Below are 22,975 nucleotides of genomic sequence, written 5' to 3'. Positions count from 1 at the left end.
CATAGATGCCAGAGTCCCAGCTTTTTACCGATTTTTCTAATGTGTAAATCATTAAAAACTGTCCAATACACCCCTGAAATAAAGTGTACACATCACAGATCAGAGCCGTAGCATGTCTTCTCAGGGCCCGGAGGCAGAAATTTTCTTGAGGGCTCTTAAATCTGAACAAAAAACTGGTTAGCTGCTCCAAGTGACGTCTAATCATTAAAAAAAATTCAGGACAGAGAACAGCAATTACCTACAGTGATAAAGCTTATATCAAACTTTCTCTAAAAATGCAGTGGATAAGTCAATCTGGTAATTGAAGGAGGTCTACTCCCATTATCTATTGACAAATTGAAGTATGGCACTATTTGCTTAGGGCAGGGATTCTCAAACTGTGTGGCGCTGCCCCCCACCTCCTTTGTTAGAGGCACTGCGGAGCGTCAGCCCTGAGAGTTTTCTTGAATAGATTTTTTTTGTTAAACTGCTCTGGATAGCCGTAGATAAGTGCTAATTAGGGAAAGGAGCGCCGCAGGTGGAAAAAGTTTGAGAACCCCTAGCATAGGGCAAACCTTATTAAAAATTCAGTTCTATGGAAACAAGAAACATATATTAAAAACCAAAAAAAAAGTTGGAAAGTATAATGTGAACTCTGCACAGAACAGCTATTGCATGTAAATAATCGAATGGTGTTGGCCAAGATGAAAAAACTCAAGGAACACAGAAAAATATTGATATAAGCTGGTCAGACTGCAGTATGTAATATTCAAAGATATCCTAAAATAAATAAGGAAATACTCATAATGTGAGTAAATTTCCCAAAGTTGTCTCTTTCATACTATTTTTTTTCTCTTTATCAAATTTTACGGTTATTCATTTTTTTTTAATTCTTCACATAATTTATAAGTTTGGTTTTTTCTCAAAAAGGTAAAAATTTTTTTTAAATAATCTTCCTTGCAAATCCTATCAACTTTCTATCATAATTACACTGATGTTTGGCAAACATCACAGTCAAATTCATTCCTTTTCAAAATTCTGCTCAATAAAACCTTTCTGATAAATAGTCATGCTCTCTTCTATTATTGCATTATTGGGTACAGAGAACAAATATATTTTTTCACAATACTTTTTCCACATAAAATAATAAAGACATCTGCAAAATCATAGAAAGCTACAAATTATTATAGTACACATAACTAAAATAAATACTATAAAACCTGTCTATAACAATACTGTAGGGGGGCTTTGAAAACACATTTTATAAACGGGTTATTATTGTAGACAGTTTGAGCAATTTGAATAGGAATTCGGTCGGGACCAAAGAGAATATCATTATAGGCTGATTTATCGTTATAGACAGTATCGTTACACACAGGTTTCACTGTATTTTGCTAGTTTATAAGTCAAGTCAATGATCATGTCATTTGTGGTCAAGACCCTCCCCCCCTCCAAAAAAAAAGCTGAAAAAAAATATGAATACGACCATGTTTGATCAACAGGAGCTAATTTCATAATTGAATTCCCAGTAAAAAATATTGAGATTTCAAAATCAATCCTGAGACTGAAAGGGTGAAATTCAAAGATGCAACTACCACAGTATAAACATATGTGCCAAAAAAACTCAAACATAAGATTTATTTGCCCTGGTGTTTGAAGTAACGATAGCATGTTACCATTACTTGCTATAAAGTGACATTTTAACAACACACTAATAAAACTCCAGTTATTTTTATTTCCCCAATACTAATTGAAATAAGGAGTATGATACTGTCATAAAGTAATAGACATTATTTCCATTCTTCTTTCTTGAAACAAAGTAATATTACTCAGAAATTTGGTAAAAATCATTTAAAAGAACTTCAGAAAAAAAATTAAACTGGTTCGAAAGTACATGATTCGATATACCTTGTATCAACTTTATATGAAGATTTTTTTTGTTTTACAGTCACAGCTGATTGATGAAGTTTCAGTAAAATGTAACACATAATTATAACAAGTAGAGGGGGAAAATGTTCATAAATGCATTCCTCCTGACCAGCTGTAATTTGCCTCAACCTTATTTTTGATTTCCATTAAACACCTTTTTTTTTCAGTGAATACAAGTGAAAAGCAAGATCTCATGATGAATAATAATCATGCAACACCGCCCAGGTATTGCACAAAATTACACCAATTTAAAATATTATTCTATAAAAATATATTTAACACCATAAAATATTTTTTCTCATCTCTAAGACAAGCATGATCTTGCTGTAATGAACAAATACCAAGCACTAGTTTGACAACTGAAACAAGCAAATTTCAGATCAGCATAGAGTAAAAAATACTTTATATGAAATGGTTCAATAGCTATGAATCTGGATTCAAGTCATGCGTTCTCGTGCTATCATGAATCATAAGACCTCTACGTGAGGATCATTAAATTATATACATTAGTGTAAAGTTGCCTCCTCCCCAACTACAAGTGCTTCGATTCTTTTAGGGGTAAAAAACAAAAAGTCTGGCTTTTGCTGCCCATGCACAAACTGGTTATGACATCAGCAAAAGTCTTTTCACCATAGAGTATTTGTTCAGAAGGCATGGTGCGAGTCTCTTTAACATACCAAAACAAAATAGGTCTTGATGAGCAGCTTATTCATTGCTTGTCTCATGTCTCATGACCTATAATTCTAACCATATAATGTGAGAACTCAGCAAATCACTCAAGGACAAAGCATAGCATGAGATATGTAGACTGAGAATTGATCCACAAAAAGAAACCTTTTTTTCTAAAGGTTACTGTAACGCCAGAAGTCTGAGCATTACTTGGAGTGGATACGAAGTGTTCAGATATTGGACATGACCCATATAAATATCTTCAATTATAAATAATTTTAATATATGGATATAAATATATTATGCATAGAATTTTTTATAATGATAAAAGCAATTATGACATCATGATTTCTTAGCTTAAAAAGGTATCCTGTATCCCGAATACTAGTGTATCACATCGATATGCATTTCTAACTTGAATTAATACCATTCCTAAATTGATTCATCAAAAATTGGAAGTAAAAAAACCCATTCCAAGTAATTTACAGAATTCTATTTCAATAAAGACTGGATATGTAGCACAATGGCAAATATGATATAGCAAGGTATCTATTGCTAGCAATAATTTCTTTTTTGCAAATCTGATTCATAAATAATGAAAACAATAAATATTACATAACACACACATACACGCACACACATTTCAGAACAATTAAAAATATTGATAAACCACGGAAACAAGTTGAAGCTGACAACATATTAAAAAATAAAAAATTTTCTCCAAAAGGAAGGAAAAAAACATTTTTCATCTCCGATAACAAAAAGCATGTCACTGGTAGAGGAAAACTGACATGTTTCACATGTCTTACGGAGAACATATCTGCACACTGACACATTTTTTCCTCATAGAACAATGTGTATTTGAACCTTATGCTAAATATAACCGATGGAAGTCATTAGCACCAAAATTCGCATTACATTTGGGACACTTTCTCTGTCTGGTTTCATACCTGGTTTTAAGACAGTCAAAGCAAAATACATGAAAGCACTTGGTCAGCACTGCATCTTTCCGTTTCACCTTACACGATGGGCAAGTCAATTGCTCCTAGGACAAAAAAGAGACACATGTTTATTCAAATTACAATAGTGTAGATGCTATTCCCACACAAAAGAATAACAAACTGCAGGGAGTAAAAAGAAAAGATTTACAATATCAAAACAGAGAAAAAAATAAGTGTTTATGTATATTTTACCAGTTTAAAAATGACTATTTACTGTATGTATTCATATTATCTTGCAAAAAAATCTAATAAAAATTGCACTTATTGATAGCCACACTACTAATATGCAGGATTTCATTGAAGGCAGAAATACAGCAGAAACTCGATTATATCTGGGCTAATGTCAGGGAAAGTGATCATGGATAACCAAAAAAGCATGGTTATCATTTTCCTGTCAGCCATTCTGCACATTTATAAAATTTACTACGAGAATGACACAAACAGGAAATAGTGCTGGTCCAGCCGGTGAGCCATGCAGTCACATGATTGCATCCGAAGTTAACCATTCTTGTGCCTTATCTTTTGGTTGCAAAAAAAGCAATACAATTCAACTAACTTTCCGGCATTTCCTGTAATTGACTGTAAATCTTCAAGTACCAATCGCCCCAGGACAATGAGGCGGCTGTTTCAACATGTTGACATAGGAATTCAGCTCTGAGAATTGGGGGGGTGGGGACAGGGCTGTAAAAGAATGAAGAAATCCAGTTCTACAAAATGAAAATGTTTTCATCACAACCTTCACAATATCTTCATAACCAACGAAAAAAGAAAAACCAACAACACAAATACGGAAGAGATGAACATGAAATTGAAATTTTTGTAGCACGGTTAATCTGTGCTTCCCTGTTAATCCTCACACGGACAATCAAGATTCTGTACTAGGCATATCTGTTCGCATGTTTCGCTTTAAAAATTTCATGTCATGTGAATACTTTAATAAATTACTCACTTTATACTCCCTGATTTCTTCCATCAAGACCTCATCAGCAGTTGTAGCAAGCTCGAATTTCTTGTTTCTTTCCAATTTCTTTTTTAAACTAATAATTTCTTCCTAAAATGCCAATAAAAGAAAAACACCACATGTAAGATTTTTGATAATTCAACAATAAGAATTGTTGAAAGAGACATTAGTGTTCTTCACAATGAATTCATGCATATATCCACTCTGTCATTTCTAATTCATAACGATCACCTATGTTTTGTTCAAAATCCGCTCTCTCATATGAAAAAAGCTAACCTGCAGCCGCTTTGTCTTGAAGGCTTCCTGTTGCACAGCACAAGTTTTCTCAGCCAGTGTAGTTTGAGCCTCTTTTAATTGCGACAAGTACTTCTCAAGATGTAATTTTAAATCTGCAGCAGACTGTGCACTTTCTATAGTCTTTCTCTTATGCATTTCACTTGACTGTTGTCTTAAACTAAAAAGTGATAATACTTAGGTGATTTATATGAAATGAATTAGAAAAATTCTCTATATATTTTATTTTATATATTATTCAAGAATCACTATTAACCTTCTAACGGCCAATGCTCCCAATTGGGGAACATCAGTTTTATTAATTGCAAAAAAATATTTTTCTTACATTAACATTTTTTCCTGAATGCATCTGAGATTCCACACTTAATTTACAAAACAAAAATTCCATTCATTTTAGCATTTTATGCCATAAATTTAATTTTTTTAAATCACAAATTTTTAAGGAGGAATAACAATTTTTTTGTTTTGATTTCAATGTTGTTTCTATAGACATGAGCAAGTCCAGAAAACATACAAGAAAATTTTTTTTCATGCATTTTATGGTTGATATCTCTAAAAAAAAGGATCGGGATAGGAAATAACAGAAAAAGAATAGAGGGGATCAATTCAAACTTTAATTCGGCTGGTAAAAGGTCAAAGGAATCAATGAGCAAAACTGGTTTTTCCACCCATCTATAGTTCGTTTCAGGTTAACTTTGCAGTGAAAGGGAAGCTACGAGGGAACCGCATCACACGTTGCTATGACAACGAAAGCCTTTCAACCAATGTATCGATGCGCAGTCGCGGTAAGGTATAGCTGATTCTCGCCAATCTCACTGAGAAAAATCTTTTTTTTGCGCATAATGGTGATAATTTTTTTTTCTATTTTAAGATTCTTAAACCAATAAAGATCGATTCAGAACACTATTTTTTCAGTATTCATTTTCAATCATTCAAAAAATTGAAATATTCTGCATAAATGATCATCGTAAGCCTCCGATATATGGGAACTATATTTTGCGGCGAAGGAATACACTCTCTACCTTTCTCTGCACTGCAAAGTTAACCTGAAACGGACTATAATGACTCATAAGACAAACTATTAAGAGCAGGTGCTTGCATAACTCTAAACTGAATGCATGAAGCTAATGTGAATACACTTGCTACTATCCTGGTTATGACTCACAAGAAACATTATTTTGTTGCTTGTGCACACAAAAAGAATCCAAAAAATTATATTTATAATCATTTTGGTGCATCCAGTCGGGTAGAATTATTTCCACAACTGGATAAGCCAGCAAAATGAAGTTTTTACACCACTCTCACACATAGGAAAAACAAAAATCATTAAACTCAAGTAACAATATACCAACACACCCCTTTTAAAGCAGGGGAATGTAACTTTAAAAAAAAGTTAAGATGAACTCAATGAACCGTTTATCGCATCAACCATAAAATTCATGAGAAAAAAATTTTCCTGTATGTTTCCTGGACTTGCCCATATGTCCATGGAAACATTAAAAATAAAGACAAAAAAAATTAAATTTTATTCTTCCTTGAAAATAGATTACTTACAAAATTAAATTTTTAATGCGAATAAGTTACTTGAATTTCATTGAGATAATGTTGGAAAACAATACTAATATCCTAGTTTAATGTGCATGCACAACATGAACTTGTGTTAAGGATAAAATGAAAACTCTACACTTTAAATATAACCCTGATTTTTTTCTTCAACCATTCTCAAAACAAGTCCAAGGTTTTTCAGTGGTAGGTGACATTATCTTTGTCTTTCTAAGCGTCAATTTTTATTTAACAATTCTCTTTGTTAAAAAACAACTTTCCAATAGACATGTTTTTTATTTTACTTTTGAAGTTGATACATGAATTTCATTCATTTCAGACAACGAAAAACAAATTATCCAAGGGACTGCAAAAAAGTTTAGTTCAGTGGAAATGGGGCTCAATAAAAAGTCTCAAACCCACTGATCCGAACACACTGTTACTGAAAATTTATACTGCAAAAAAAGTGGTCTTTTTTGATACTTTGATTGATATTTTTTTTCAAATTTCTTATTACTTCACAGAATGTTACATAGAATGCAAAACTTAATGCACAATACGGGAAACTTTCTACTGAACGTTTGTTTTGAATTACACTCGTGTGCGAAATTAAGAGAATTTGCACATTATGTCTACTTGAGGCATCATGTTGGATGGCCGCACACTCCTCCATGTGTTTGACAGAGGGTCCCTGACTGATAGGAGGTATAGAGAGGAGATCTCAGAGCCCCCTATGTTCAGCTTTTCAGGGGTGCAGTTGGCCTGCGGTTCCTGTTCATGAGCAACAATGCTCATCCACATCAGGCTCACCTGGTCAGCACGATTATCTGGAAAGTGAGAATATTCGGCATATGGATTGGCCAGCCAGATTTCCTCCTGACTTAAACCCTATAGAACATGTCTGGGATGATCTTGGAAGGGCAACTGCATCTCACCATCCCAGAGCTGAAAACCACATTGCTGCAGGAGTGGGACCGATTGCCTCTGGGATTCCTCAACTGCCTCGTGTCCAATTTGCAGTTGCACTAGACATGCTCACGACGACTCTCATGTGTATGACTGTGAGAGGGGACCATACCTTCATATTACTCATTTTTGGTTCGATCTCACAACATGAATTTTGGACATTCCTGTAATGATGAGCTTTACTGACAATCATGCATGCATACTATGACTTTTGTATGGTACATTTCTTTCTTTGTTATATAACTGCGTATTCGTACCAAATTTCATTAAAATCTGTCCATTCGTTTATTGGAAATTCAACACAATGTGCTAATTCTCTTAATTTTGCACATGAGTGTATCATAAATAAATTAACTTATGCCATTGAATTTGAATATGATAGTTTTATCATCGTCTCATTAATTTGAACTATTTTTGCCAAGTATTACTCAAATAAATCCAAGATTTGCTTAGGTTGCCATAATACTATGATTCAGAAGGATTTTGGTTTTTGAACTTCTCAAATTGGGAATACCTGCACAATTATTCCACTTTGCATCACAGAAAAATGTAAATATTTATAATAAATTCAACATTATACTCTCGCGAACTGTTGAAATACTGAGAGCATTTATAGCTTTAGACATATATTCCACGTTACCTTAGCTCTTTCTCAATTGTTGCAACATTAGTCTGCAAAAGCCGTTCTTTCTCTTCCAATTTCCTCACAACTTGATTCTGAGCTTCCACTTGATTTTTAAGGGTCAGCACTTGTTCCGCCAACATATCTTTTTCTTCTCTTAACAGTTTGTGAATCTGATTTGACTTGATTCTCTAAGTAAAAAAATGTATTTTCAGCAAATCTTAAAATATCAAATGTAAACTTATGTTCCAACTACAATAATATGATAAATTTGAGAAAAAAAATTATTTCCCTAACTCTCAATAACATTTTAATACATAAAATAAAATTTAAAAAAAAAAACCAAATAAATGGATCTTTATCACATACAACAGCAATTTTCACAGAAAATAGAGAGGATTTCTTTATTTCGCCTACTACTGCTCTAAGCCATACATGCACCTTGCAAACATCCCTCTGGGAGGAATTCTAACAAATTGGTATATATTTCACATACTACTACTTAACCATACATGGTGATTGTACGGTTCCTCTGTGGAATTTCTAACAAATAGGTACATGCTAGAATGTGTGTTCTGAGCGTGTGTGGGGCGCTAATGTATTCATGTTTTGTGTTCTGATGATGATGCTGCTGCCTGTTGTCCATATTTTGAAATGAAGATGGTGGATGCCTGAATTTTCATATTGTGTAAGTATCGTGTTGAAGGCCTACCTGTTTTCTATAGAGAAACTCTTTCAAATGGGAGACCGGCACAAATTCATTCCTCAAAGTTAGAGAAAACCACATATTTCATTTACTGCAGGACCTCAATTAACTTAGTTTCTGGTTATTTGGAGTCCTTCTTATAAATTGATTTTTAACATTTAATGCAGTAAAATGGCATACAGAATGTTTTGTGTCATGATAAACTGGTTCAACTACAACTGCAGCATGTGATGAGAGCTTTAAACATTATGTACAGGTACGGGGTGATTCAGAAGACATTGAAAGACTAAATTCAAAGTCTAAGTAATATCGAAAATATAAGTAAATTGTGAGTACAGTACAATCTTGATTTCATATAACTTCATACTGTATGAAATTATATTGTATAGCAATTCACAACAATTTTAATTTTACCCATTTACCTCTTCCATTATGATTTAACACTGGAACTACTGAGTGGTCATTTTCACCACAGTTAGAAATTTTGTTTTTACCCAGATTTTAAATACACTATGAATGCTATTTTTAAGGAGATAAAATTATTTATTTTTCTCTTCTATAAATACAGTATAGAATCATCTATGCTTCGTTACATTTCAGGTGTAAGCAAACATACATAGTGTTTAAAAAAAGGGGCAAATTTCTAAAAAACAGTAGAATGCATTCAAATAATCTATATCTTTACATGTACATAATACAATTATTTTGACATCATTATATAACTACAGTCAAACCTCTCTTTCTCAAAAATTCCATATCTTGAAAAATAATAAAATCCTTGCGTTTACTGTACTAAATCAATGCATTTTCACCTCTGTCTCAAAATGATTTTCGAAAAACTCTATCTCGAAGGTCTAGCCCAATGATAGTAAAAATAAAACACTGAATTTCCTTTTTTTTTGCACAAATCTGGTTTTTCTCCGGAGATGAAAAAGAAACATAAGAAAGGATTATTCAGTAAAGCAGCCCTTTGTGTTGATGGGTCTCGTCAATAGTGGACTGATGCTATGATTGACGGGGATGGATGGCTTGTTCAGCATGACAAAAAGTCAACCAACAGACAATTCGAAATTGCTTTAAGAATGCTGCGGGTTTGGAATCAGTCATCTTCTCAGTAATGAATCAGATCACATCTGGTAGTTCACTCAAATTTTAATGAATCTCAGAACAACGTTAAACATAAAATTTCAGAACATTAAGGCATTACTAAAAACACTTAAAGCTAGAAATTTCATTTTCCGATTTTGTGGAAATGGACAGTTCACAACAAACTTGCACCACTTTAACTGATACCGAAATTATTGTTCAATGTATGGCCGACTTGGATGACAATAATACAGCAGAAAACGTTCCAAAGGAATTGGAAAAAAGGTAACAGTGAAAAATACTGTATAAAAACGCTGTGTCATTTTCTGGAACAAACTGAAAAGATAGGGCCCGAAATATTTGCAACTCCTGCTAGTATAGATGAAATTGTAAAGGCTCAATGAGCAAAAAATATGCATCAAACTAAGCATACAGATTATTTTCAATAAGGTATGTAATAAAATTGAATTGAAAAAAATCAAATCAAATGTATGAAAGTGTATTTGAGTATAGTGTGACCGCATATTGATTGTGTAATTCAACGAATAATTTCATTAGTGTGTAGTCTATATACTGCAGAGATACTTATAGTATACCCTTGGGTCACTTGATCTCCCAAAAATTGTTTTGTGAAGAGTGCCCTCAATAATTCCTGAACATACGAAGCAATGCATGTACCCCTTCTCCCAACCCATGAGTTTTATTAAATTCCTTATAAATATAAAGTCTGGTATCCCTAGTAACCCTTAATTGTTCTGTTTTATCAGAACCCCTGAGTTGGAGGGGGTGTCACTTGATTGTCATGGAGAACTTACATTCCAAAATTTTTAAATCAATGAATAACATGCAATGTAAATTCGAAAAAACTATGAACATAATATTTTTCATGAGATTGGGGCCCTATTTCCCTAAAAACCCTCATACGACAATATTTACAGCAGTATCAAGAATTTTTGCAATAGAAGACTGCTCTGGTAGTTCTAGTGTTAATCTCTTAAAATTTAATAAGAACTGTAACGCCCTAGTTATGCGGTTCACATAGCAACATTTTAGATACTTGGCAGAGAACGCATGTCACACTGTCATCCCACATCTTGGCATTGTGCCCTTAGGCTGAGGTGTTAGGCAGGCTTTTCTTTAATAAATTTATATGGTAAAGAACAAGTAAAACTACTAACCCCATTTGGGAGATGAGGTTTATGAGATATATACTAGAGTGGAAACTTCTACTAGAGTTTTTTTACTAATAATGAACAAATGCATTTTATTTGAATTTCTCACATGAATTGATGAAAATTCGAAAAATAAAAATTATATTTTGCAAACTTACTTCAGACATCAACTTGAAATTGGCATCATCTTTTTCTCTAAGCTGTTGGATCAACCTAAGATTCTGCTCTTGCATCTCTTCAAATGCTTGACCAGTTACTTCCATCTCTTTGAGAAGTGCCTCCTCTTCCTAAAAAAGCCACAATTCCTTAAGAACTGAACTTCAGAATAATTTCTTCTCTGACGAATAAAATGCATATCCAATATACAGGTGTATATAATTAAAGTTCATCGATTCAGAGCTGTCTATAGCTGTAACTATTTTTAAGAACATTATGAAACTTTATAAAGGGATGGGGGAAGAGAGAATATTCGGAAATCAGTTCTACTTCTACCATTCATTGCCTGAGAATGCTTTCTATACCATTAATCATGCAAAAGCTAGTTTTCGGCAAACATGGGGCCAAATTACTCAAGCTTCATGGCAGGTATCTAAACATCTTCAACTGTTTCATATTCTTATTTCTTCATTAAACAATTTGATGTTGAGTTTAGAAGAATGTGTTTTACTGGTGAAACTCTTTTACTCATACAATGATCCTACATCAGAACATGTGCAGAAACTTTTGGCCTTTGAAGGGGATTCGAAAATTCTTCCATCTCTTCATTTAAACACTCCCGAACTTCCATAGTTTTCTGATGGATAATTAAGGCATTAGACAACTCAGAACACAACACTAACTTTAATTATAGAAACCATGTGTTTCAAAATAAGTAAAATGAGTAAACACTAAATTTTTGAAAAAAAGGAAAGAATTTATAAACCATATTTTAAGGTGATAAATAAATAAATCTGTAGAAAACACAAAAAAAAAAAAAAATCAGATCGTAGAACAATTCCTTCAAGCACCACAAAACACACAAATGAAATAAAATAGACATTTTCATCAGGTTTAATTAGGTCTACACACAGCTAGTCAGCCCAACTTTTTTGCCTTTCCAATTTCACTTACCATATTCTCCAGCATTAGTCGGTATGCCGGAAAAAATAGCAGGACACCAGCATACGAGGAATACCCGTATTTCCCAGCATACCAAGAAATTCAAGTCACATATTGTAGAAAAAATTAATGAATATCTTCATTCTAGAAATTCATTGAATTGACTAAATGCATATTGTGATCCTTATTAAACCTCGCTTTTCCCAGCATGCCGGGAATGGACTAGACCTAAACATTCAATACCCGAGTGGTGCAGTGGTAAGATGCTCATCTACCACAATGAAGGTAGCTATTAGGTTCATAGGTTCGATCCTGGGGGAACAACAAAAATAACAAGTTCTTTTTCCTCTAATGAGACTGAGGTGACAACCAATCATTCAATAGTAAAATTGCTATATGGCGATATGACTGGAGTTGGTATGCAGTAAAGCAGGTTTCCCTCTAGTTTTACAGCATGCCAGCTAATATATCAGGATACAGCACGTTTTTGAAAGTTTAACAGTTTCCATTTGAAACTCCTATTTCTTTTTCACGCTGCTCTTATGACTTCTTTTTTAATGAAAGAACTTGGTGTTTGCTCCAGTATGATTAAAGTTGTGGGGGAGGAGGGTATTTCATACTTTTACTGAAATTACTTCAGGGAAACAGTCAAACAAAAAAAAAAAAATTGTACATGAGTAATACAATGGTATATAATCTTAGAAGCAAGATCTGAGGTTATATAAGCCAATAATAAGGAAATAACCAGTAGTCAAACCTGTTTTTGAGAAGCCAATGTCTTTTGTAAGGTTTGCACATTCTCCTCAAGAATTTTTATTTTCTTTAAAGCTTCTTCATCAGCTAACTTTCGTCTCTCTTTTCTCTCATTGTCCAGGGTTTTTTTCAATTGAAGTTTTAGCTCTTCTACCTCAGCTCTTGCTTTTTTTTCTGCTGCCATGAGCTATTTTCCATAGGGGAAAGAAATATTCAACACAACAAACACAGTATTGCAAAATTTAACATTCAATAGGCTTATAGTAAAATAAACTTTGAAATCTATTTGGCTGTAAAAGGAATTTTTGTATGTTCAACCATTTCAGAATTTGTGAAATTTATTTATTGGCCTAGTTCCTATCTTAATCCTCTGGAGACTTATCTCTAAATTAATTTATTTTTTTCAGCAAAATGATAAGCACAGAATCAATCTAGCAATCACCTGAGCTTTATCTCTCTGCTCCTTTGGCGCTCCTTTGTACATATCAAGCAGCAGTTTCAGTTCTCTCTGAGCTTCTTGGGACTTCCTGTTGAAAATATTAAATATAATTTAGTCGTATATTTTTTCAGAAAAGATGAACTGACATACATACTGCTATACACTGATGTGAACCATTGTTATTACCACCCTCTGCTTACGGCAATGAGCACACGTGGAGACAGAACAACAGTATTCTGAATGTCCACTTCAAACAGGATGTGCCTGATGCAGGTGTGTGACATGATACTTTGTCAAAGATGGGGTTAGGAAAAGAAGCTGCTGTATGTTTAGAGAAAAAATTGTTAAAAAAAACATTTCAATCAATGCCTGCAAAGATTCTGAAATGTCAGTAAAGTAATGAAACAAATGTGCATAAAGACTATCAAACTGCTCACTTCAATTGTGCTTTGAGTTCACGGATTATTTCAGCATCAGTTTTGCCTTTGTCCCGGGAATCAGTACTTTCATCATCACGATATCCATCATCTTCTTTTTCTTTCTTGATGATAACTTCTTCCTTTATAGTCGCATTTACAGAGGGGCAGCTAGAGGAGCTGGATGAACTAAGAGGCTCTTCTTTCACATGAGCAGTTGATACAGAATCGATTGAATTTACTAAAGGCTATGAAAAATAAAACTCAATGATAAGGCTTTGTTATTTTCTAACATTATTTTAATCAGGCTATCCAAACTACTGTGACCAAATAAAAATGCTTTGGACCACATTTTATCCATTATTTATTTTTTACTTTTCTACAACATGAATAGCTTAGCACTGTGGTTACTTCAGAAATGTTCTTAACTACAATCACCCCCTCAGATACAATCACCCTTCTTTCACAGCCAAATAATAATTTCCCTTGTACAGGGCAACCTCGATAACTCGACAACCCCAGTAACTCTACATTTATTATTCCAATGGTTACCACATTATGTTAATGAGGGAAAACCTCTATAGATCTTAATCAACACATGATGACCAAATCCTGCTTAAGTTGACTATGATTTATAGCATGCTATCACAACTCATTTTGATAAATCACCTATGTGTTGATCAGTTCGATTTTACATGACACTCTATATAGTTCAAAAATTCCATGTTCCATGGTTTCTGCCATTTGTTTGTTGATTGATACGAGTCAAAGATTCCTCCCGGTGCACATCTTTGGGTAGGATTACTTTCCGTTGTTCCTCTGTTTGGAACCTGAAAACTCAAACTGTGGACTACGAAATTCACAGATAGATATGAATGATTTCTGAAATTTTTGAGCGAGAGATGGTCGAGAAAGCTACATCAAAATGTTTCAAGCATGGGCGGAGATACGGGGGGCCCAGCATCAAAGGTGGAGTCGTCTGATCTAATGTATACGTGTATATATGAATTAACATCACTATCGTGCCCCAGACTTTCACGTCTATCTCCGCCTATGGTTTCAATTAAGAAGAGGAAAGTTATTCTGACAATTGGACAATTGCAGTGCTCATTCACAACTCAACAGATCTTGCGGCAATCAAAATGTTTTTTCCCCATTTAATCCAGAATTATTCTCTAACGAAAACTTTACACAAAAAATTGCAGATCAAAACATTTTATGAATTTGTAGATGGTAGAATCTAGAATTTTTCAATAATGCACATGCACGCACATATGCATACATAAATGATTTTGACATTTTTAAAGCTAAAACGAAATAAAACCTTACTAGCTTGACATCTACTTAAGTCAATGTTTTTTGATCCCCTTGTGGTGGGTGTCCAGTTATCAAGGTAACATCTGTACAATAAAAATTATTTCAAATCCCTGATTAATGGTCACCCCTTTTTTGTGAACAATTTTTTTTTTTTCCCGCTGGTCTCCGCACAAAAAGAAGTTTCAATCTAATTGTAATGTTATAAATCTGGCCTTTTAAAAAAATAAGCCTATATACACATTTATTCTTGACTTTTGATTAATTATTTCACTATATTCTCTCTTATTACTACTAAATGCAGTAAAGTTTTGAATAAGTTTCTTAACTCAAATAAGTGTCATACTGTAGGCACATAAAGTTGTAAACCTCATCTGTAGTATCATTACCAGGATCCCCACCCACCCTCCTGAAGATACATACATATTAGAAATGGTTTTCTTCCATTGATGATGATGAAAACTATATTTTTCCTTTCAATTGATAATTCAAAAAATATACTACGTAAAGCTATATCTTAAAACCTAGCAAAATAAAAATGTAACTCAGTTTCCATTGTCGTGGAATCATTGAAATCCTTTCTCTGTTGCACTTAGAACCTGTCTAAATTCACCACTCCAAGTACAGTACTTCGATTACTGGTTCTTAACCCTTTATTTGGTTGTGTTGCTCTCAAAAAGCAACACTAGTTTCTTATATTTTTCAAATAAAAACATTCTATATTTTGAGCTGGTGTCAACATTGATGCTTCTAAGCTATCGCTAAATCATTCAATTTTTACTTGAGCTGTTCATGAAATTTTTGTAATTAACAGCAGAATGGCTCAAAGGTACATGTCTTCTATGAGCAAATCAAATTTGGCGAATTTGGCTTAGTAATTTTTCCCTCCCAAAATCAATATCATCAATATTACCTGCAATCTCTGAATTTCAATGGATGCTTCCTTGAGTTTTCGTTTGTAGCGCACAACCTCCCCCTTCAGCTGATGGTTATGATTCTGGAGACTGGTGATAAGATGTCTCATCTCACGATTAATAGGTCCTAGAAAATATAACTACATGTAGAAAATACAGAACAGAAGCATCTGAACATTTGAAGTGTCAATATTGTGCAATCATAAGCATTATAACAGTTTTAAACATTTTATAATAAGATCATTTGATAATTTTTGCCGCACCATAGTCATTTTCTGCACACAAGGGCTAATTAGACCGGGACCTACAATTTATTACTCATTCTGAGAGAATGACAGCATTTTTTATACCCACCAAGAGGTTTGTGCTCAAACCCCTTGATGTGGGACTCTGCAGTAGTAATCTTTTTCAGTGGTCATGTCTTCATTTCTGTTGTACCCCATTTCCAGGAAAAGTGTCTGACAAGGACAAACTGGGTATCAAACTTGTAGCACCTCTAAATATCCTTTGGTACTTTGGAGGCGCACGCGCACTCGGACAAATGTTTTACTGTCGGGAGACGCTTCTGTTTATCGCGGCTTGCGCAATTTAAAAAAGAGGGGAGGAGGAAGGGGGCAGATCTTCGTAAACAATTCGCCGAGGAGTTGACAATTGTCACGGCCGCTGTGGTGGTCGAGTGGTTATAGTGCCGGACTCGTGATGCGAGGATCCGGGTTCGAACCCCACAGTGGTGGTCGGCTGAAGTTGGTTTTCTGTGGTTCCCAACTTCAAGGCGCAAATGCGAGCCGATCTCCCCGTTAAAAAGTCTCGCCACAGAGAGCAACAGTCCTACAACGGTAAACCATTCAACCATAACACTTCACTCATAGTTAGTAAAAAACTGGGGGCAGATGACAGCACTACACATAACAAGCATTACACAGAAACAAAACTTTACGTCAGGTTGCACTACACGTACACGCACATTCCCGCACGTACCGATTCGTTGGGGGGTTCCGCGGGGGGGGGGGTTGCATGTGTGGTGTAGCAGTAGTAGGTAGGGGCTCGGGGATCAGCCACCTCGTTGGGCAATTTGCCTGTTGTGGCGTTGTATTTGTATTTGTATTTGTAAAAGTATCTTATCAACCGCACCTTTCATAATAAGAAAATTTGCATACAACTAAACAAAATTAGTTAGAATACAGAAATTGGAAAAAAAAGAAAAACAATTGAAATTAGGAATTTCTTCATGATATTAAAAACAAAAACAAGAATAGAAACAAGAAAACTATTTCAAGATAAGAAATTGTCTACTGAGATGCAGGTTATGTGTGTGTTTACAAGGTAATGGCATCTTAACACACTTAATCAGTGAATTTTACCATACTTCAAAATGTTTATTTTCTCAAAGCAGGCTCATAGCCATGCCACATTTATTCTGTGAGCACATTTTCTCTCATATTAGTTTATTTCTATAAATACTCAATTTCATCTTGCTCATATCTTTACCTCAAATGATACTTAGAACAATATTTCCTTCTTGAGGATATTCCAAAGTAACAAAAAATTTAAAACCGAGGGACAGTACTATCTTACTCATGCTTATCAATAATGTGATCAGTATCTGCACCGATTATGACAATACAATGAAAATTTTGGTACTACTGCCATTCTCCTCTGAAAACAAGCATTGTTTTTTCTCCTAATATTCGGAGGAAGATACAGATAGGGGAGAAACACTCCTTCAGCATCAGATAGTATTTTCTACTCGTAATGTCACTGGTTTAGTAAAAAAATTATTTTTTTTACTTGAAAATTTATTACGATGACTCTTAAGTAGCATTTTTCTTTGAAAGAAAACGATGCATTTTCATCAGCTTTTTACAACTGATTGGATGCAATTCAAAAATTATTCATTACTAAGTGTAGCATACAGAGAAAACCTTGCTACAACGATACTCGATATAATGATAAATCCCTCTAAAACTGAATGTTCAGAAACGATTATACCCTAATGTTAAACTGCAGCATCTTGATATAACTATCTAACTTGATATAACTTGATCAACTTCAAGGTGCGAATGTAAGAGCCGATCTGCCAGTTAAAAAGTCTCGCCACAGAGAGCAACAGGCCTACGATAAAATTATTCAGTCATTACACTTCAGTCATAGTGAGAAAAATTGGTGGTAGATAGCAGCACTACACATAACAAGCATTACACATAAACAAACTTCGCGTCATGTTCACACCCCACATTCCAACATTTACCAATTCGTTAGAAGTTCTGCAGAGGAATGTGGACGAGGTGCATGTATGGTTTAGTAATAGCCTCTTGATATAATAATCCCTCTGAAATGATATTTTTCTCAATCCACAGAGTGTTGTTATATCGACATCGCACTGTATACAGTTGAATCCCGTTTGAACAAAATACCATTATAGCGAAAATCTGATTTTAACGAACACTTTTCTAATCACCCAGATAAGTTTACATAGGAACAAAATAAAAATATGGAATTCTTTTATAACGAAATTTTGTTATAACAACGTGATTTCTCCAGTCTCTTAGAGTTTGTTATAATGGGATTCGACTGTATTATTATTTTAAAAAATTAATTAAGCAAAATAATAATCACTTAATTCCATGAAACTACTCAGATTCAATTGAGACAAAAATGTTTTCAATCCCGACGTGAACTCAAAAATATCCCATCCCCTATAATTCTGCTCCAACTCCCCTCCGTTTTCCACCTTTCCCATTAAAAGGGGGATATCTAGCCACTAGCAGTGCTAACACCTCCCATTTTTAACATTATAAACAGGAAAAAATCTTCTGCACATGTAAGAAAAATGAGTTTGTGTTGTTGCCATCGTTGAACAAAAAATTTAGTAAATGCGCAATAGTAGTTGCATATCCCAAGCATAATGTTGATTGGTCAGTGATCGATGGGCCAGGGAAAATCTTCACCTGAGTGAAAGGCGATCTCTTTTATTTTTTTTTTCCTTTTCCACGTTATGCGACCTTAAGGAGTTAGTTCAAAAATAATTCCTTGGTAGCATTTTCAGATTATTCTTAGTCATTTTTATGAATCTATGCTTATAATTTGGATGGGATGAGAACAAGCATGAGTAGATAGTACTGCCAGTGTGCAAATAGATCCCCAAAAATAAACATTTTTGAGCAAAAAAAATTCATATTTCTATGATGCAAAAATTACAATAGAAAACAATCAATACCCTCAAAAAAATTGTTTGCTCTTTCCATTTTTTGACAAAAACTTTGTTGAAATACATTTGTATATCATTTAAAATTTAACATATTTGTGCACAATTCTAGAAAGTACAGCAATAACTGATACACCTTTGGACCGTATCAAATTTCTTAAGCAATTTAACACAGTGAAACCTCGCTACAACGAAATATCCCTCTACAAAGATATTCAAGTCTTATTTAAAAATGTCCATACTCTGATGTTTAACTACTGCCTCTAGATATAACGATATCGCAATAAAACAATATTTTTCCTTAGTCTACAGAATATCGTTCTATCAAGGTTTCACTGAATAACAAACACTTAATCACCTGTTTGCTCATTTGCAGCTAAGTTCTGTTCAAATTCAATGCGCAGCATCTCGTATTCCTTCCGCACTTGTGCTAAAGATCCTTCAAGTTGTATTGCTTCAGTTCGTAATTTTTTCTGCATGATGAGTTCCTCACTCTGAAAAATTAGAGAACAATCACTAAAAATTTATACATATGGCTACAAAGTTATAAGTATTTCATTAATTTTATAGGCAAATACCTTTATTTACACCAGAAGTCATTTATTACAATTTTTACTGATACCAAGTAACACAAATTGACTCACACAAAAGAAATTTGTATTGTGCCAGTAAAAAAACACAAAAAGGATCAATTACTTCCATCTGCTCAATCTGCCTCAAGTGAGTGTTTTTGCATGTGGCCATTAGAACACGTGTCTCATCCAACATTGTCTTTAATTGCATGCTTTCATTATAAAGCACCGAGAACTGGGACTGAAGACATTTATACTCCGTTGTCTCGACCACAACAGACTCTGGTAGGCACTGGATCTAGGAATGAAATTTAAAAAAAAAGGTTGAAATATTGTCTAACAAATGTTTAAATTAAAAAAATAATAATGATAATTTTCTCATTTTGACCCTGATTTTTTTCCTTCTTTGAATAAGGATTAACTGAACTGAAATAGCTACAACTATTCGCAGTCAGAACAGAAAGCTAGTCTATTTACTTTGTCCAGCCATCAATCACAGTAAATTTGATAATAAACACAAAGCAGGACATTGAACCTTATACATATTCCCCCCCCCCCTTCCCGATTTGACAATCTCACTCAGCTGAAGTTATCAAAATTATTTCAGATTAGGTTCTTGTATAACAGGAGCTGATCCAACTTGTTTCAATGTAAACTTATTTGGATTAAAAGTATTATTTTTCATGTGAGATGCATACTTCTTTTCTTCATTGATTCTAATAAAAAATGCTTACATCCATTTTGAGCTTTTCAACTAGCTTTAAGGACTCTTTGTGTTGAGTATTGAGAGTTTCCAGCTCCATCAAACGGCTACTTGCAAGCTCTTTCTGTTCCTCCAGTTCTTTCTGCAAATCCTCCATCTGCAGAATACAAAACAATTAAACATTGAGTCATAAAGTGGATGTTACATTACAAATAGATAAGCTAAGACTCTTTCATAGACCTCTCAAACTTCTATCTATAAAAACTTGTGTTACTGAGAGATGGGGTATAAATAATTTATATACACATACCATCAACAATGTGGATAGCATGAAACCTTCCCCAATATAATGCATACGGAACTTATTAATAATAACACTATGGGACTGTAAATTTCGTCTGCTACTGAGGCATGTCCATTAACATATAGCAAAATGTGAAATACATCGAGGCCCTGTTCCACAGACTTCATAAGTGTCTTTTATGGAGGAGGTTCCCTTTGTAATAACTTTCATTTGCACTTAGTTCATTTTTCCACACTTCAATGATTGTCATTCACATAAAATAATGGAAAATACATTTTGTCAACTTAAATCCGGATCTGATGCCTGCAGACTTTTCTCATTGGAGGGCAAATTTAACAGAAGTAAACTCAGCATAATTTGAATAACTGAAATACTGATTGTATGCCAAGATATTCAAGCAGAAGTCAACATCAATACTTTAAGAAATGTTTTAAAGAACTCTGAAAAGCATTTGGGTAGGCTTAGATACAGAAGGAAAGACTATTTTCAGCATCAATCATAAGCAAGTCCTATTTTGCATTGGTGAAGGCACAAATATATATGTATGTAAATTTTTAAGTCATCATGATTAAATTTTTTTTTACAGATTATGGTTGGTGACATCCGATGAGAGAATCGCAAGACTAGCACATATGACTTTTCTAATAATGTTCATTTAAAACAGTGCCATATATAACATACCTTTGCATGTGTAACAGCACTGACTGGATGTCTTCCGCCTTCACTCTCACTAAGGTTATAAGACTTCAACTTCTGCAGGCACTCAGATAAATGGCGATCCAGTTTCTCCTCTCGAAGTTTTGACTTACTCAAATCATACTCTAGGTCTTCTATTCTGTTTTTGAGTTCAGCATTGGAGATTTCTAAAGTGCCTATTTTGTCAGTCATTTCTGAAAACTAATGTAGAATATACAAAATTTAACTTGTTTAATACTGCTGATATATCGTTACATCACTGTTAACACAAGCATTTTTAAAAACATCTATTTCACTACTTCATTGAACTCACATTCAATTTGCAATAGAAATTTCCCGAATTTTAATGCGCTTTCATATAAGAAAATTTTTTAAAATATTGCAAATGCATTTAAAAATTTCGAGTGAATTTCTTAAGTGATTCTTTTACAGAAAAAGGAAAAATGCACTAGCGTTTGGCTATTTCTGAACTCTCTCTCCTTTGTTCAAGGTTGAATCAAGTGTGCTAATCAAAATATTCTAGGATGTTAAGTGTCATTTTATAAATAATGCCTTGTTATTTCGCTATCATTCTTTACAAAGTGAGGGCCAGAAACAAGACATTATTATTGAATAATTAACACTTAACACCCATGGGCTACGTAAATCTGTAAACCTATGAGAAATGAAGAAATGGGCTCTTTTCCCTTTTTCTCACGAGAGAGAGAAAGGATGCATGCTTCTTTTGGCTATTGGTAGATTGTTATAGATGTGGTAATTAGGTATAGATGTGCATCTATGTTTTCCACCCAAGTTTTACCCTGCATTCATTCAAAAGTAGAAGTTGAATAAGTGGTGAATTAAGGATTTCTACTTTTTCACAGATTTTTAAGTTATAAGATATCCTTGCTATTTACATAATACAGTTGTACCCTGTAGCAATACCACCATTCGTTCCAAAGAAATTTGAGGCTATGATGAGTTTGGTGTTATGTTGGATCATGGTAAAAATAGCATTTGTTCACACATTTGTTATGAACTACAATATCTCAGTGTCTTATTAGTGTTACACTATAAATAAAATAACCTATTTTATACATATTCAATTTCATGTTCAGAAAATTTGTAAAATTGTAAACATTGTACATACAATTACATAAATATTTCTTGAAAAAAACACACACTTATCTTTAAAATTATTTTGATTCTACATTAATTTAGTGATGCATTTTATAAGTACAAAAACAAAATACACAAGCAATAATGTCGCCATTGCAATGTCTGTATTGGTTTTATATAACCACAAGTTTCCCATTTTTCAGATATTAGAAACAACTCCTTTTGAAATGATTGAATGGAGCATATCAATGGAGATGATACCATTTGAAAAGGTAATGACCAGCGAGTAAGAACATTGCACTGTTCAAAAACTTTTCTTGGCAACCTTGAACTAACTGGTGCACCGCACACTCATTGTACACCTTCCCTTGTCAATAAATCTGTTTCTCTGAATACATTGGTTGTTTTGTGGTACCTACACATGTTCAGGTATTTAATGAGTGCTTTTTAAACCTCCCAAAACTACAACATTCTTTATTCTTCAAGTCATTTGCTCAAACTGTTGTTATGCTGACCAATAATAATTGAGGAATGAA

General features: G+C 33.8%; 1 protein-coding gene across 1 annotated transcript in view; it reads right to left on the bottom strand.

Annotated features, from left to right (window-relative positions):
• Positions 1-867: 867 nt before the first annotated feature.
• Positions 868-22,975, bottom strand: part of Bre1 (E3 ubiquitin-protein ligase Bre1) — a 32,491-nt gene continuing 10,383 nt past the window's right edge. Inside the window, exons 7-19 of the mRNA XM_089239371.1 lie at positions 21,327-21,542; positions 20,373-20,498; positions 19,763-19,936; positions 19,425-19,560; positions 15,861-15,988; positions 13,655-13,881; positions 13,221-13,305; positions 12,783-12,965; positions 11,086-11,214; positions 7,982-8,154; positions 4,816-4,993; positions 4,528-4,629; positions 868-3,622 (exon numbers count right to left, since the gene is read on the bottom strand). Of these exons, the coding sequence (XP_089095497.1) occupies positions 3,446-3,622; positions 4,528-4,629; positions 4,816-4,993; positions 7,982-8,154; positions 11,086-11,214; positions 12,783-12,965; positions 13,221-13,305; positions 13,655-13,881; positions 15,861-15,988; positions 19,425-19,560; positions 19,763-19,936; positions 20,373-20,498; positions 21,327-21,542 (2,034 nt within the window). The 3' untranslated portion in view covers positions 868-3,445. The remainder of the gene's footprint in view (positions 3,623-4,527; positions 4,630-4,815; positions 4,994-7,981; positions 8,155-11,085; positions 11,215-12,782; positions 12,966-13,220; positions 13,306-13,654; positions 13,882-15,860; positions 15,989-19,424; positions 19,561-19,762; positions 19,937-20,372; positions 20,499-21,326; positions 21,543-22,975) is intronic.

This window comes from Pholcus phalangioides, unplaced genomic scaffold, assembly GCF_987345545.1.
Source record: "Pholcus phalangioides strain wild (caught in Gottingen) unplaced genomic scaffold, Ppha-v1.0 ptg000001l_1, whole genome shotgun sequence".
Lineage (NCBI taxonomy): Eukaryota > Metazoa > Arthropoda > Arachnida > Araneae > Pholcidae > Pholcus > Pholcus phalangioides.
The sequence above is the reverse complement of the archived record's forward strand: the minus strand, read 5'-3'. Positions and strand labels throughout refer to the sequence as shown.